We start from the raw sequence: 15,506 nt of genomic DNA, 5'->3' as shown, positions 1-15,506 counted from the left end.
GAACAGTGGGCATTCTTCCTCGCACACTATTGGGTGTGCACTGGAATTGAAAGAAGTGCTGAAGGCTGCTACTTCATCCCCTCCCCAATCTCTTTGTGTTTTTTTTTCTTCTTCTATCACCCCCTCCCCAACACCTCCTCACTTTGCCTGGCCGGAAACATTTAATTGTCCCCTTTTTGCAGAGAAAAAAAATATTAATTGAAAGGTGCCCTGAAGCTCACCTTTTAAGTTTTATCACTAAGTAAATATTATGTGTCAGGGAAGAACGAGTTAAATTCTTTGTAAGATTTAAAGATTTTTTTTTGGTGGAAAGGCTAATGTAACATTTTAGATGTTCTCTTCTGTAAGCTGCTCTCATATTTCCAGGTGGTATGATAATGTATGTTGTACAGGCTTAAAATCAGCAGGGAGGAGACCATTTTCTTCTGTGCTAAGACCTTCTACCATAGAACAAAAGTCCCAAGCCCCAGCGTAACATGTGCTGTGTTTATCAGTTATGTCGACTGAGGTAAAAAAAAAAAAAAAGGAATTATTGTAAGAATGTTGTGCAATATTTATTGTAGCAGTTTATATGTCTTCTTTTTTAAGTTGGCGTTATTCATTTTTGTTCCTGTGTGTTTTTTTTAATTAGCTTGTATTTTAGAGGATGGATATTTTACGTATTTCAGAGATGTGATGTTTTGATTTGGTGAAAGAGGGGATGGTTCAAGTGATTGAGAAGGGGGGCTGTGGGGAAAAAGCTAAAAGGGGAAGAACTAACACCTCTAATCCAGCTTCTGGTAAATAGGCTGCCAGCTTTTAGAATGAGTTTCCTTTCTATTAGTCAGAATATTATGCTAAGCCTTAAGCATTAGTTTTTTATGTTGCCATAGCAGCCCTGTTCCTGCAGGGTTGTGACCTGTGATGATTACAGTACAAAGCTTATAGGGTCTTGAAACCCCCTTTGAAGATGAAAAGTCTTTGATGGTTTATATTTATGCAAATCTCTTAGATATGATTTACCCAACTGAGATTGAATAGAGAGATGATTAAAATTCTCAGTTCCTTTGATATCCATCAATGGCTGCATATTTCTTGAAAAAAATGAATTGGACAAACCTGTGATTTTTTTTTTTTTTTTTTTTTTACAAGGAACTTTATTGTACCTGTAGACATTTCTTATCTACCAGTAAATAGGACAATTCCCATTGATAATGTATTATGATGTAGTATGGGCGTTGCTTTATTTTTGTTGGTCATTTCTCTATACTTTGCTGTGTACTGTGATTAAGTACTATTGTTATTATTATTGTTGTTTATTCCCGTTATTAATTATTATTAAATAATTATTAATGTGAACAAACTCCACTTCCAGCAGCTGAAATTGTCTATTTTTAAGTTTTACTACAGGTAGGCTATCGCTTATACAGTACCTTGATGTGAAAAATAAATATATACCTAATATATTAAGATGCCCTGCATACAATATTGCTATATTCACTCTAGTCCTATCACTGTGCAGAAAATAGTATCAGTAATGATAGAGGTACTGGAAGGATAGGGGCTCTTTAAACTCCATGTACTCCTCATATCTGATAATCACTAAACATACCACTTAGAAGATTGCATGGATGCATGACTTTACTTGGCATGACACTTTAATCTGCTCTGACTTCACGCAATATAAAGATTACATTACAAGTGCAGGCATTCTGTTGCATTATGTATATTTTCTATGTAGCTGCTAATGTGCAGAAAGTCTTAAGGTGGACCTGACTTGTTTTTTATAGGAAACTTTTAGAAATGTTTATTGTGCCTAAGCAATGGCCTATAATAATATCAACCTTTTGTCATGAATTTCCTATAAAATGTAACAGTGCATTTCCTGATATGCATGGGTGCATTGGTGCTCCTGTGCCTTGGTCCTCATAGCTGCAGTGTGAGATCTAAGGCACTGCTGCTTCTGGGTCTTGGGGATTTGGTGATGCCATTACTGTGCTTCTCCCTGTTTTCCTTGTTGGAGGCTCTTACATGAAGAAGCAAAACTCTGCCTCTACGAAGATGGCTGCCTCCATGCACAGACACAATGCAGACAAGGCATGGTAAGTCAGTAATCGGGAAATGATCCACTGCAGAAAGAACACAGTCAATAATGGCGACAATCTTTATCATCGGCTTGCATTTATTGGGGCATATTTTCCACAGTTCATTTCCTCTTTAAAGTAAATGACTGCAAGAGAAATGAAGGCTGCCCATGCTGACCTCTCTCTGAAAATAGTAGTTTCCTGGCTCTAATGTTAACCCTCTGGTTTCAATCATTGATGAGGCGTAGACCTGGAAAAGGACATAAAAGTCAGAAAATTTTTAAATTTTGTCATTATCTGTATACTTGTTCCAGATCAAAGTTTACGCAATTAAAATCTGAGGTTCTGCATGACAGTCAGGCAAATAGCATTTGCAAAATGAGAAGTCAACAATGGCAGCATTTATGTTTCTCTTAGTAAATGTCTACTTCAGGGGTGTTTAACTCGTGGCCTGTGGAGCCCTCTAAAGTGGCTTGCAACCGCATACCAAGTAAGCTCCTGCCCATGCTCTGGGATGGCAGGTCATGATCAACAGGTTGCTGAACCCCCTTCTCAGAGCATCAGAGTGCATGGAGCAGGCACTAGCAACGGAGAAAGCAGGCAGGCACTGAGGGAGCAGGAGTTGCCTAAGCCAATGCTTCCTCTGTAGCACCAGTTCCTGTCCCAAGCAGAGTGATACCAAGGGACCTTTCTATCAGCCTTAGAGCAATGCTAGCAGAAGCTGGAAGAGAAGGAGGAAAAGGTCAATGTATTAAACATCACATACACTGCACATTTGCAATAAACATATAACACCTGCGTCTTTCATGTGAGTTAGAGCCATAGATTTCTATTACCTCCTATAGGATTGGTGTTCCTTCTGAAAGCACACCAAAAATCCTGAATGCGGGAGTTTTGTTGCATTTTCAGAAGGTGCACCCCACCTGCAAGATGTAATAGAAGTCTGGCTCAGTGCAGCTAGCAAACAGGAAAGTCACACAGGTGCACTGTGCTACACCCACATTCATGGCAAACTGAAGCGCATCAGTGTGAACGCAGCCTTATAGGGGGCTCAGGACAGAAAGGGCACATTTACATTTGGGGGTTGGTAAAACCCCATAGTTCATTGTGTCCTGTGACCGGTTACCAAATCACTTAAGTGGTCGTTACTCTTCAAAATTCTGGGTACCCCATGTCTACTTTTACTCCTTTGTAACTTCAGTCTGTAACTTTGCACCCAAATTAAGTAGACTTTGGGGTTGGTTTACTAAAAAAATATATACTCTGCAAGTGCACTTGCTCCAGAGCTTAGTAAATTAGGTTAAGCATCACTTTGCAAAGAATACTCAATCACATGCAAGGAAAATAAAAAACAGCGTTTTTGCTTGAAAATGATTGGATGCTAGAAATCAGCAGAACTTCCCCTCATTTCAGATCTTCCCCTCAGACCTAGAGCAACTTGCAGTGCACAGTACAAAAAACCTTTAGTAAATTAAACTCCCTGTTTCTACAAGACTTTATTTTAATTCATGTGTTTTAATACATAAATGTGTTACAATACAAAAGAAGAAGGACACATTTCATATTACCTCTGCCAGGTAGTGCATATTCATGCACCATAGTGCCAGTTTTGTGTTTGCCATATCAGCTGCCATTCTAGCTCAGGTTTAAATGTTTTCTCTGTCAAGACAGAAAGTGATAGATAATCTCTTTAATAGGAACATAGACAAAACTAGAAAAAAAAATTCTATTGTGTGGAATGGAGCATCTGATGGTGTTTTATTGCAGTCCATGCCTTCCTGTCCTGGTGTTGATGCCACCCTACAATTTGTGTAGGGGCTTTACAGGAACAGGCAGGGAGGGATTATCAACCCATTGGGATCACAGACAGAAAAAAAAAACTGTCAAATGTGTACTCTCTATCCAAAATGTAAATTTTTGTTGCCAGAATTATGCTTTAAAGCTAGATGTGCCAATGCTGCTATTTTAATCGACACCGAAGACTAAAGTTGTTGTTGTTTGGATAAAAACAAAGTAATGTTTAAAGTAAATGGTTAATAGATGGTTAGTAAATGTTTTTAATGGCTAAATTTAGGGGTTAGCACTTAAAATTGTCAAACGATATGCAAAAAAAGAGTATATAACTATTTTCAGGTATAATAAATTACCGCCTGTCCTTTTAAAAAATCGAAGTGAAATTTTCTTTGATACAGAGAGGTGCTTAGAAATTTCCAAGCTGATCTAACAAAGGAAAAAACGGTCAAGTGTTCTTGGCACCAAGGTATACATTACCTCCAGAGCTAAAGGTGTTAAAGAATACCATCATTGTACTGTAGTTGGCCTTTACTGTGATTTGCTAAAATTCATTTATTGTGAATCAATGTACATGATATTATAGTGAGTTTTATTTTTATTCTGATATAATTGCCCAGCTGCTTTACACTTTCTATTACTCCTAAATTACATCTTTATTTTTTAGAAAATAATAAAGGAATTAATTTATTTTTCATTTCAGTTTACAGAAAAGTATCTACACCATTTAAAATGTCGAAAGCTTTCACAGCCAATTTATTTGGTCACTTTTGTGGAAACTGCCATAGGACTACTCAACTTTAAGGTAAGTGTACAAAAGAAAATATACCATTAACGCTGCAATATGAATTCTTATTGGTTGCTGTAGTTACTGCAAAACCCTTTAGGGCCCATTTATATATGCATTTGGGGGGGGGGGGGGGGTTCTTTACCTGGTGCAATTTCTATTGAAATGGATGATAACACATCAAAGTACATGTCAACATTCATTACCATGCATTTTTATCACTCATTGCATGTACTTTACATTGCACATTAATGTGTGTCCTACCACATTTCAACTTGCATTCACTTTTTGGGTTGATTTACTAAAGGTAAATAGGCTGTTCACTTAGCATAGTGAATTAAATGAAGCTCTAGAAGTAGAGGTACCGGTATGGCTACCTCTGGATTTTAGTAATGCCTTCAATCATGTGTAAGCAAATATACTGTTTTTGTGTTTCTTGCACGTGTTTGGGTAGTCTTTACAAAATTAGTTTTTACATTCCCTGTGCTAAGGGAAAATTCTCTTGGAATGTAAACAGCATATTAGCCTTTAGTAAATCATCTCATTTGGCTTATTGTAACACTGCATGTGCATGCTGCATCAAATGTTTGATAACCATGGTGTACAGTACATGTGCAAAAATTGTAGTCAAACCCTTTTGTAGCAATATATTTTATATTCAGCATGTTATAATTCAGAGATGTACACTCTTATGTTTTTCACTTACAAACTGAATATTCCTTTTTTTAATTCTAGGGCTGTGTAAGCGATTATTTTTATTAATAATTGTAGACACAGTGCTAATAGGTTGAAATCATTGAAGTGAACTAGGACTGTTGAATAAAAGTAACCACACAATGCAGTCTGTGTTCATTGCAGTAAAGCATAGTAACCATTTCCCTAAGTGTCCATGCATTAAACAATACTGCTGTCTACAAGCCCTAAAGCTCTGCTGGCACCTGTTAAACTGATAATACTCCAGACACAGTCCCCACTGCTTGAAGCTCATTTTAATAGTTTGGCTTGCCTCACCAGGACATTTGCCTCATACTTGTATCTTACTTACATTAAGCTATAGAAGGACCACATTAAATTATATTTTCAGAGTATGTGAGACATCAGTATAGTGCATGTAGGTGTCCCTATAAAGTGAACCTATTGTGGTTTCTTAGCTCTAATGGAAATGTTAAAATAAGCAATTTTTTTCTGCTTATTGATATCTGAGGATCTTGCATAGGTTCTAGGTATATATAATCTCTACTAATCAACCTAGTGCATACAGGGATTTTTATTTGTAAAAAGTGTTATTTGTTCATTAATAACAATGTTTTAATTGAATTACCTTACTAAGGTGTGCCGACTGCAACTGAAACATCAACATTGCAAAATGTATGCTTATTTTCATGCATGAAATGTGCATTCTATCTATTGATAACTTTACCTTTGAGGCCGGGTTCACACCTATGCAAATTCGCATTGCAGGAGAATGTGACTGTCTCTTTATTGAGCCGGTTCACATATCTCCACAGCGGGTCCGGTGCGGTGTGCTGGAAAACATGTGCCTTTTTTGGTGCGTTTCAGGTTAGATTTCAGATCAAAATGCGGGCTAAAATCTAACCTGAACCGGTGAACCAGCACGCACCGGACCCCTGCTGTGCGCCGCATGTGGCGACAGTGTGAACACGGCCTTAAAGCTGAATTGCCTGAATTGAGCTTCTTTGTAAAAAGTGAAGGCACACTGAGGTAAGGCCAAGGAAATTCATGATATTCCCTGGACTTATCTATATTATTTAGATCTGACAGTGTTACTGCGCTCCCTAAAGATGGCTATCACTGTAGTTTTGTGGGCGCCCTACACTGATGGTTCAGGTCTAAGCATATTCAATATTTGAGTCAGTGCAGCTCCTATGCCTGCCCCTCTCCATCCTATAATAATTATTATCATACAGGATTTATATAGCGTCAACAGTTTGAGCAGAGTTTTACAACAGTTGGACAGACAGTAAAATTACAATACAATTCAATACAGAAGGAATCCGAGGGCTCCATGTACTCATTAACAAAATACAAAGGCTTCTCTGAATGGGCATCAGAAAGGAAGGGGCGGTAAAATCTGCCCTGTGTGACTCTCTCTCTCCTCTCTCACAGCCCCAAGTGTCAGTGTAAGCCACCTTTTAGATACAGGGCATAGCTTCCCTGTGTGTTCTCTTTCCCATCTCATAGCATAGTGAGTCAGTATAAGTAACCTTTCAGATATAAATAATAGCGATATGTTTAGGAGATGTCATGTACCTCCTTGGACTCATTGTGGAGTGAATCATATCCCCAACCACTTCTCTCAGCACATATAATGCAAGACCATCAGTCCTGCATTGTAAGTGAGTACAACAAGGGCCTGTCCACAAACCAGAGCATCAAAGAGATGAGGTGAGCACTGGCTGCTGGTGGAACAAAATGTATGGTAAGTAAAAGTGCTTTTTACTGTTATCCTAGGCATGCCTCATGTCTATGGCTACCCTATAATGAACAAGTCATTAATGCGTATTTGTAGAAATCCTTATAACAGTTCAGCTCTAGTTCTCATGGAAATATGTGACTGATTCTTTGCTTGCATTCTTTCCTTGTTAGATCAGACATGTCAGGTTGTAAGGTTCCCATAGAGGGTTTCTAGCCTTCTGCCTGAGCTCAATATTAATAAGAGACACTCGTAAAGCTCTCACATAACTAAGGTGTTGTCAGGATTACATGAAAGAAAACTAAATGTTTTGTTAACAAACTGTTTTACCCCATCCAGCAGCCTGGAAAGAGTTTATCAGTACATTAGACCTGAGCATACACAGGCAGCCTATATTGGGGGCTTCCAGGCTCACACTTAAGCTGCAAATACACTATTTTGTTAGAATATTAAAATTTTAAGAATATTCCCTTAATTTTTTAAAGCCAGCCATAGATGCTGTGATTTTCTTTCCTGCAAACACTGTTGCAGGAAATAAAATCACTTGATTACCCTATCAACACAGGTCTTCGAATGTACTGACAGTATTTATTTTTCCAGGAATGTTCCTTTAAAGATTTAATAGTAGATGGCCAGGTTTGGTCACTTATTTTCTCCCCTGGAAAAGAAAAAAAATAAGTAACAAAGCATACAGCTTTTATATTGTCTTTATGAAGCCTACATAGCCACAAAGGTTGCCAAAAAGGGAGAACTTATAGCAATGTGTATTAGGACTTATTCACAATAGTGGTTGGGGCTGTAAAACCCCTCAATTTAGCTGTACTTTTACCCCTTCCATTCCTCCCCCCTTCCAACAGCTTATGGTGTGCACTGACTTTCATCTACACTTGAGTCTGGGTGAAACATTATCACAATTCCACTGTCTTAGGCTTCTTTCACTGCTTAAGTAATATCTAGAAATAACTGCTTACAGGTTACCAAGCAACAATGCAAGGCCCAAAGCAAGAAATACAGTTTCTAATAAGGTAAATCAGAAAACACAGAGAATAGGAATACAGTAGCATAAACCCCTCGTATAGATTAATATGGAAATCTGGGATCAATCGAACTAATCTTAAAACTGCTCCCACTCCCTTCTATGCCTATACTAACTACCCTGTAGAAGAAAGATGTATATACAGTACTTACCTATTTTCAAGCCACTCCTGTCTGGTCACGTGATTGGCTTCCCTTTGTTAGCTAGCAGTTGGTTCAAGTGAGAGGACCACTTTTGTTTAAAACAAAGCAAAAAGTTTACACATGAATAGTTTCCCACGCAGGGGGTTCTCACCATCAATGCAACAAAACATATAATTTAGCCTTGTGGCTCTCTTTGCAGCTTCCCTGCTCGGGCCTCTTACATTGGTTCTCCAGACCATCACAGTTCCAGTGCTCCTGCACAAAACACTGTACCTTTTGTCTGCTTGACTGTTTCTCGTGCAGCTCTCAGCTGCTACACCCATACAGGCTTAGGCCTTTGTCTGTCCTGACCTGCACCTCACAGCTCCCTTCACACACTGACCCCGTCGGGAGGGTGGGGTCACTGACCTCTAACTCTGGGTCTAACATAAAGCCAGCACACACCTGCATCATCAGTGTGCCTGTTTTTTGAAAAACCTGGCCCAGGCCGCCATTTGAGCCAGTCCGCCCACCGCATATATACTGCAGCAGGGCTGCCCTAATGACATACCCGTACATTGTTTTGTGCAAAAGTCACTGTTGGCACACACACCTGCTGCATACTGGGGGAGCCAATGTGCGGGTTCAGCGGCCGCGATGTCTGCTGGCCACCTGCGATCACTCCTCAGAGACAGAATGGGGATCTGCCAAAGTAAACAAAGCAGATCACCATTCTGACAGAGTACAGTGTAATTGTCTGTTTCTAGTGATCAGAAATGGCAATCTCTCTTTATCCCCAGTCAGTTCCCTCCCCCCACAGTTAGAAACTCCTCCCTAGGACACTTAACCCCTTGATCGCCTCCTAGTGTTAACCCCTTTCCTGCCAGTGTCATTTATACAGTGATCAATGGCTATTTTTAGCTCTGATCACTATAAAAATGTGTCCGAATTGTCCGCTGTAATGTCGTAGTCCCGCTAAAAATTGCTGATCACTGCCATTATTAGTAAAATCCCCTATTTTGTAGACGCTATAACTTTTGCGCAAACCAATCAATATACGCTTATTGCGATTTTGTTTACCAAAACTATGTAGAAGAATCCATATTGGCCTAAACTGATGAAGACATTTTGTTTTTTACAATTTTTGGGAATATTTATTATAGCAAAAATGTTTATATATATATATATATATATTTTTTTTTTCTTTTCAAAATTGCTTATAGCGCAAAAAATTAAAACCACAGAGATGATTACATACCACCAAAAGAAAGCTCTATTTGTGGGAAAAAAAGGAAAATCAAGTTTGTTTAGGTACAATGTCGCACAACTTCACAATTGTCAGTTAAAGCATGGCATAGCGGTATCGCAAAAAATGGCCTGGCCATTGAGGGGGCACATTTTTCCGGTCCTTAAGTGGTTAAACAGTGGCATGGGCCCAACCTGCCACAGTAAGTATATGCATCTTTCTTCCACAGAGTAAATTAGTATATGTGTTAGATTAGTTAGATTGATCCCGAAATTTTACTTTAAGTATGATTTATGTCTTTTTGAAGCAGTGATGGACATACATACCAACAGGGCCCCTATGCTAAATTTCCAGCAACCTACCCTTTAAACCACTGCCAAGTACAGTTATTAGATAGATGAGATAGATAGATAAATAGATGAGATAGATAGATAAAGGAGAACGAAGATTTGCAGTCCAAGGACCACGGCTATGGAACGCTCTACCTATAGACATTCGGATAAAAGTGAACCATCAGGCCTTCAAAAAAAAACTTAAGACACATCTATTCTGAAGTGTGGCTGGACGACGACATTGGATACAGCGCCTTGAGGCGATTTGGTTTGCATTTGTAGCGCTATACAAGTTACTCACTCACTCTCAGATACAGTAGATAGATGAGATATATACAGTAGATTAGATGGACAGATACAGTAGATAGATTAGATATATACAGTAGATAGATAGATAGATAAACAATACTATAAATGTTAGGATGCTGTGTAAAAACAGAATGCAATGATCTGCAAATTTCATGAAGAAATATTTTATCCACAATAAAAATTATGAAGCATAATTTATTAAAAATTAAGTTAACTGACGATCAGTCAGTAACGTGATTGGTCATAAAAAAAAACATCTTAAGCCACGATCAGTCCATCCGATGAGAACGGTCTGAAGGACCGTTCTCATCGGTTAACCGATGAAGCTGACTGATGGTCCGTCGCGCCCAGACACCATCGGTTAAATAACCGATCGTGTCAGAACGCGGTGATGTAAAACACAACGACATGCTGAAAAAAATGAAGTTCAATGCTTCCAAGCATGCGTCAACTTGATTCTGAGCATGCCTGGATTTTTAACTGATGGTCGTGCCTACTAACGATCGGTTTTGACCTATCGGTTAGGAATCCATCGGTTAAATTTAAAGCAAGTTGGCTTTTTTTTAACCGATGGTTAAATAACCTATGGGGCCCACACACGATCGGTTTTGACCGGTGTGTACGAGGTCTCAGAGTTTCAGAGAGTTTCAGAAGTAAAGACGGGCAGAGGTTTCTCCAATCTGTAAAAAAACTGCATTTAAAAATTGTTGAATATTTTCAGAATAATGTTCCTCAATGTAAAATTGCAAAGGCTTTAAATATATCACCATCCACAGTACGTACTATCATAAAAATTTAGAGAATCTGGAGAAATTTCTGTGCGCTAAGGGCAAGGCTAAAATGCAATATTGGATGCCTGATCTTCGGTGATATCAGAGGGCACTGCAATAAAAACAGGCAATATTCTATGATGGACATCACTGCATGAGCTCAGAAATACTTCCAAAAATCACTGTCTGTGAACACAGTTCGCCATGCTGTCCAAAAATGCAGGTTAAAGCTCTATAATGCAAAAAAAAAAAAACAACATATCTGAACATGATCCACAAACGCTGCCATCTTCTCTGGGCCTAAGCTCATTTAAAATGGTCTGTTGCAAAGTGGAAAACTGTTCTGTCGTCAGTCAAATCAAAATTTGACATTCTTTTTTGGCAAAATTTGAAACATTTTACAAAGAAGACCCAGGTCTGTTAAACAGCTAGAATCATATATCAAACCTCTCCTTTTCCTATTTCAAAACTCCAGCAACTGGTTTTGGTTCCCAGATGTTTCGAGAGTGTTGTTAAAAGAAGAGAGGATGCTACTCCATGGTAAGCATGGTCCTGTCCCAACTTTGTGGAGATGTACAGCTGCTATCATTTTCTAAATAACTTATTTTTCCCCTAAAAATTTAAATTTTCGCAGTTTAAACATTTGATATGTAAAAAAAAACCAAGAGAGCCAGACACGTGACATCGATACGCAGCGGGACGTCTACCCAAGCCCTCAGCCACCCAGTATGAAGAGGGAGGAGGGTCCCACATTGCACACCACAGCTCTCGAATGCTAGAGAGACAACAGCACCACCATACAGTCATGGCCAACATACAAAGGGATACTGGACCTTGAGGAAAATGTGTTAATGATTATAAATCAATAAATTCCTAGACATGCAAAGGAAAGTTCTGACACATGTCAGAATGGGCCATCTAGGAATGCATGCCTCCATCCCTAATATAATTGAAGAGGGGGGGGGGTTTCAGGACTTTGAATGAGGTCTGACGTGTAGGTCAAACTTACCTCCATCTCTGTTTCTGAAAAAGAAACGAGAGGGTTTGGGACTTGAAGCATGCAATTAGAAAACAGGTAAAGGATTGTAAATCTTTAAAAGGTTTATTGCATATATACACAGATATTACCAAAAACAACATATACATAAAATGTGGGTATGATATTGGATATATATATATATATACACATGGTAAACTCATATACACATACATACAAGGGCAGGGCACAGTATTTCATGGTAGCTAGCAACATATCAATTTCTAAAATCCTTGAATCCTAATTGGCATAGTAGAAAGATTTGTATCTAGTACAAAAGTGTGGTCAGACATATTGTTACAGATATCTTGATGAAACTCTGAATTGCAGAATACATGTTATTGCATCAATATCTCGACGCATTTTGATATTAAAACCACTCATCAGGAGCAGATGCGGAGAGGGTGTCCAAAAGGTATAAACAATAAGTCAGACTGAGTGCAAAGGTAGGAGATTGAGGGGGAATGATGAAACGTCCACCCATACTTACAAGCTGACCATGAGTATGGAGTGTGGCAACAACCACTGAAGGTAGGCTTAGGACACCCTCAGAGGAAGTCGGAAGGACGAAACATCAGGGCGTGACCCCACGACACACAGGAAGCATTGTACTGTGCACTGCGTTACAGCTGCACTCCAGTGTGCGGAAACAGAGCTGTGTCTATCCACGGTGGACGGGACTGACACATGCAGGATATCCCACTGTGAGCCAGGAAACAGCCCGGTCGTTTGATTGTTGTTTAAACGATCTTTTAATTACTGCTGCTAATAATGTCAAGACGCTGAATGATACAGCTTGTGGAATAAAGACTTAAAGTGGTATTACACCATCTCTAGTCTTTTTGTGCTTTTATAACCGGTGGATATTAGGAGCATAGCGTGCTGATCAACTGCTGGATTTGTAGTTGGAGGAAGTTGGATGGACCAGAGGTTCAGAGCTTGTTGAACTCTGCCTTTTGGTGAGTAGATACCCTTGAGGGGAGAATGACACGGGAGAAGCCTAAAGGGTGGAGTGTGCACGTTTGATGTCACCTGCAGCAGAGAGCTCACCATTCTTTATAGAGCACTTTCTTCACTGGACTCTTGCTTATATCCCTTCATCTTAAAAACATTTCCTTCTATGCATGGTCATAGGAAAGAGGAGTCACAATCTTGTAGTGACCACTAGCACTGCTGTAGTAATTAATAAGAATTGTATTACTTATTTTACTTTACATTTTAGAGGCTTAGGACATCGTCTAGTATGGGAGCTGAGGTGGTGCACAAGGCACAGCAAAGAGGAACAGGAGAATAAACATATAACTATTAAAATGTGACTGAAAAGCCGGTTCCCACCAGACAATCCAAAGTTGATCATCCCAAAACATCTGTGAATAAATATATAATTAAGTGTATTAATATTAGGGGATTGAGTTGGATGCCTGATGAGCCCTGTATTGGTCCTATAGGGTAATAATGTGTAAAGTAAAAAGTGATATGATGGTGAGTGTATCAAATCCAATGTAGTAAAGCCAAACCAAAGTAGTTTGGCTAAGCGGTTGCACAAGTAAAAGAAAGCTGAACACCAGGGAAAAAAAAACGTGAGGGATAAAAAGGACTACCATCAACATTACCTGGGGTCTCTATGTAAAAACTTGTTCCAAAATGTGTGTGATTGCCCAGAAGTGCGAGCCAGATAGGATAACCCATTCCTGGGATGAGGAGTTATAAACTCCACTGTGACCAATGGTTCACCACCAACAGTCACATAGGCTAGTCATTGATGGGGGAAGACGTCGGCACCCGAGCAGAAAATCTAGCTTGAAAACACATTGGCCCGGATTCACAAAGCACTTACACCGACGTATCTCGAGATACGCCACGTAAGTCTAACTATGCGCCGTCGTATCTATGCGCCGTGCCAACAATCTGAGATATGCCTAAAAATAGGCTTCCTACGACCGACGTAACTTGCCTACGTCGTCGTATTATGGGCGCATATTTACGATCGGCGCATTTGCCGCTCCTATTGATTTGCTATGCACATATGCAAATGAGGGAGATATGCCGATTCATGAACATACTTGCGCCCGGCGCATAATATACGCGGTTTGCGTAAGTCGTATGCCCGGCGTAAAGTTATTCCCCATATATGAGGCGCAACCCATGCAAAGGTATGGACCAGGGAACACAGCCGTCGTATTTTATGTTGTTTACGTAGTACGTGAATAGGGCATGCGCACTGGGATACGTCCACGGGACGGCGCATGCGCCGTTCGTTTTAAGTACTTGTATGGCACTCGGCCCATTATTTGTATGGGGTCACGCCCCATTAGCATGGCTCACGCCCACTTCCACCTACGACAACTTACGCCAAGGGAATCCAGCGCAGTTTGGGAGGCAAGTGCTTTGAGAATTCGGTGCTTGCCTCTCTGCGCGACGTCGGCGTAGCGTATATTAGATACGCTACGCCGGCATAAATATGTGCCAATATATGTGAATCCGGGCCATATTCTCTAAATCAAACGAACTAGGTGAACTAAATCATTTCCCTGTGCCCTTAAGAGTGCTGAACTACTGTAAAGCCCGTATCTCGTGAATAATCAGATTTCACAGGAGTTTAACTACTATGTCAACCTACCCCTAGCCTATAAAGAGTTGGTGCTAAATAAAAATTACATTTTGAAAATGTAATCGAATTTGACCCAGAAAGAAGCATGAATATCCCATCAATAATCTGGAGCTGTGGATGGTAATGTAGCGCTACGTGTGAGCCAAAAAGCAATGGCTGTATACACCTAATGGGGTGTGACCATATATTGTAACACAAAGGATGTAATGGCAAAAATTGCACCACAACAAAATGTGAAATTAAAATCAATAAAGTGAACAATATAAACAACAATGTAATGTAGTGTCCATAAACAATAAAACGATGAAGATATCATGAGATAAAATATAAAAAAAGGTGATCACAATTCATAAGTATTAAATTGCTTTTAATACTGTACTTATGAATTGTGATCACTTTTTTTATATTTTATTATGTATATTGTTTTTTTCATTAAAACCTCTTTATGACCTACCCCAATTGGAGCCCCCGGTTTTTTCTTCTCTTTACATGAATTTGTGGAAGATAAGGTTTTTTTGAGCCTTCTTTAGTTGGTTTCCAGTACCCATGCCAGGGTTCTCACTTACCTGAACCAGATCGTGTTTGGATGCTTGGAGGTAGACTCCATTTCCTTCTGGACTTCCGGTGACATCTCTGTGGGACATTCCAAGCTCGATCGATCCACTGTCGTACAACATTTGGGTCCAACAGTTGCGGTAAGCGCATATGTATTCCACCTCATATTTGAAGATTTCTGTTGGAAAGTTCCTCAGCATCTCATGACATCTTCATCGTTTTATTGTTTATGGACACTACATTACATTGTTGTTTATATTGTTCACTTTATTGATTTTAATTTCACATTTTGTTGTTGTGCAATTTTTGCCATTACATCCTTTGTGTCACAATATATGGTCACACCCCATTAGGTGTATACAGCCATTGCTTTTTGGCTCACACGTAGAGCTACATTACCATCCACGTTTGTCT

The 15,506-nt window shown here is 39.4% G+C and overlaps 1 protein-coding gene across 1 annotated transcript in view; it reads left to right on the top strand.

Annotated features, from left to right (window-relative positions):
- The window catches only part of CLYBL (citramalyl-CoA lyase), a 491,289-nt gene that overhangs the window by 392,728 nt on the left and 83,055 nt on the right, over positions 1 to 15,506 (top strand). Inside the window, exon 4 of the mRNA XM_040336168.1 lies at positions 4,558 to 4,659. Within this exon, the coding sequence (XP_040192102.1) occupies positions 4,558 to 4,659 (102 nt within the window). The remainder of the gene's footprint in view (positions 1 to 4,557; positions 4,660 to 15,506) is intronic.

Source organism: Rana temporaria, chromosome 2 (assembly GCF_905171775.1).
Source record: "Rana temporaria chromosome 2, aRanTem1.1, whole genome shotgun sequence".
Lineage (NCBI taxonomy): Eukaryota > Metazoa > Chordata > Amphibia > Anura > Ranidae > Rana > Rana temporaria.
The sequence above is the reverse complement of the archived record's forward strand: the minus strand, read 5'-3'. Positions and strand labels throughout refer to the sequence as shown.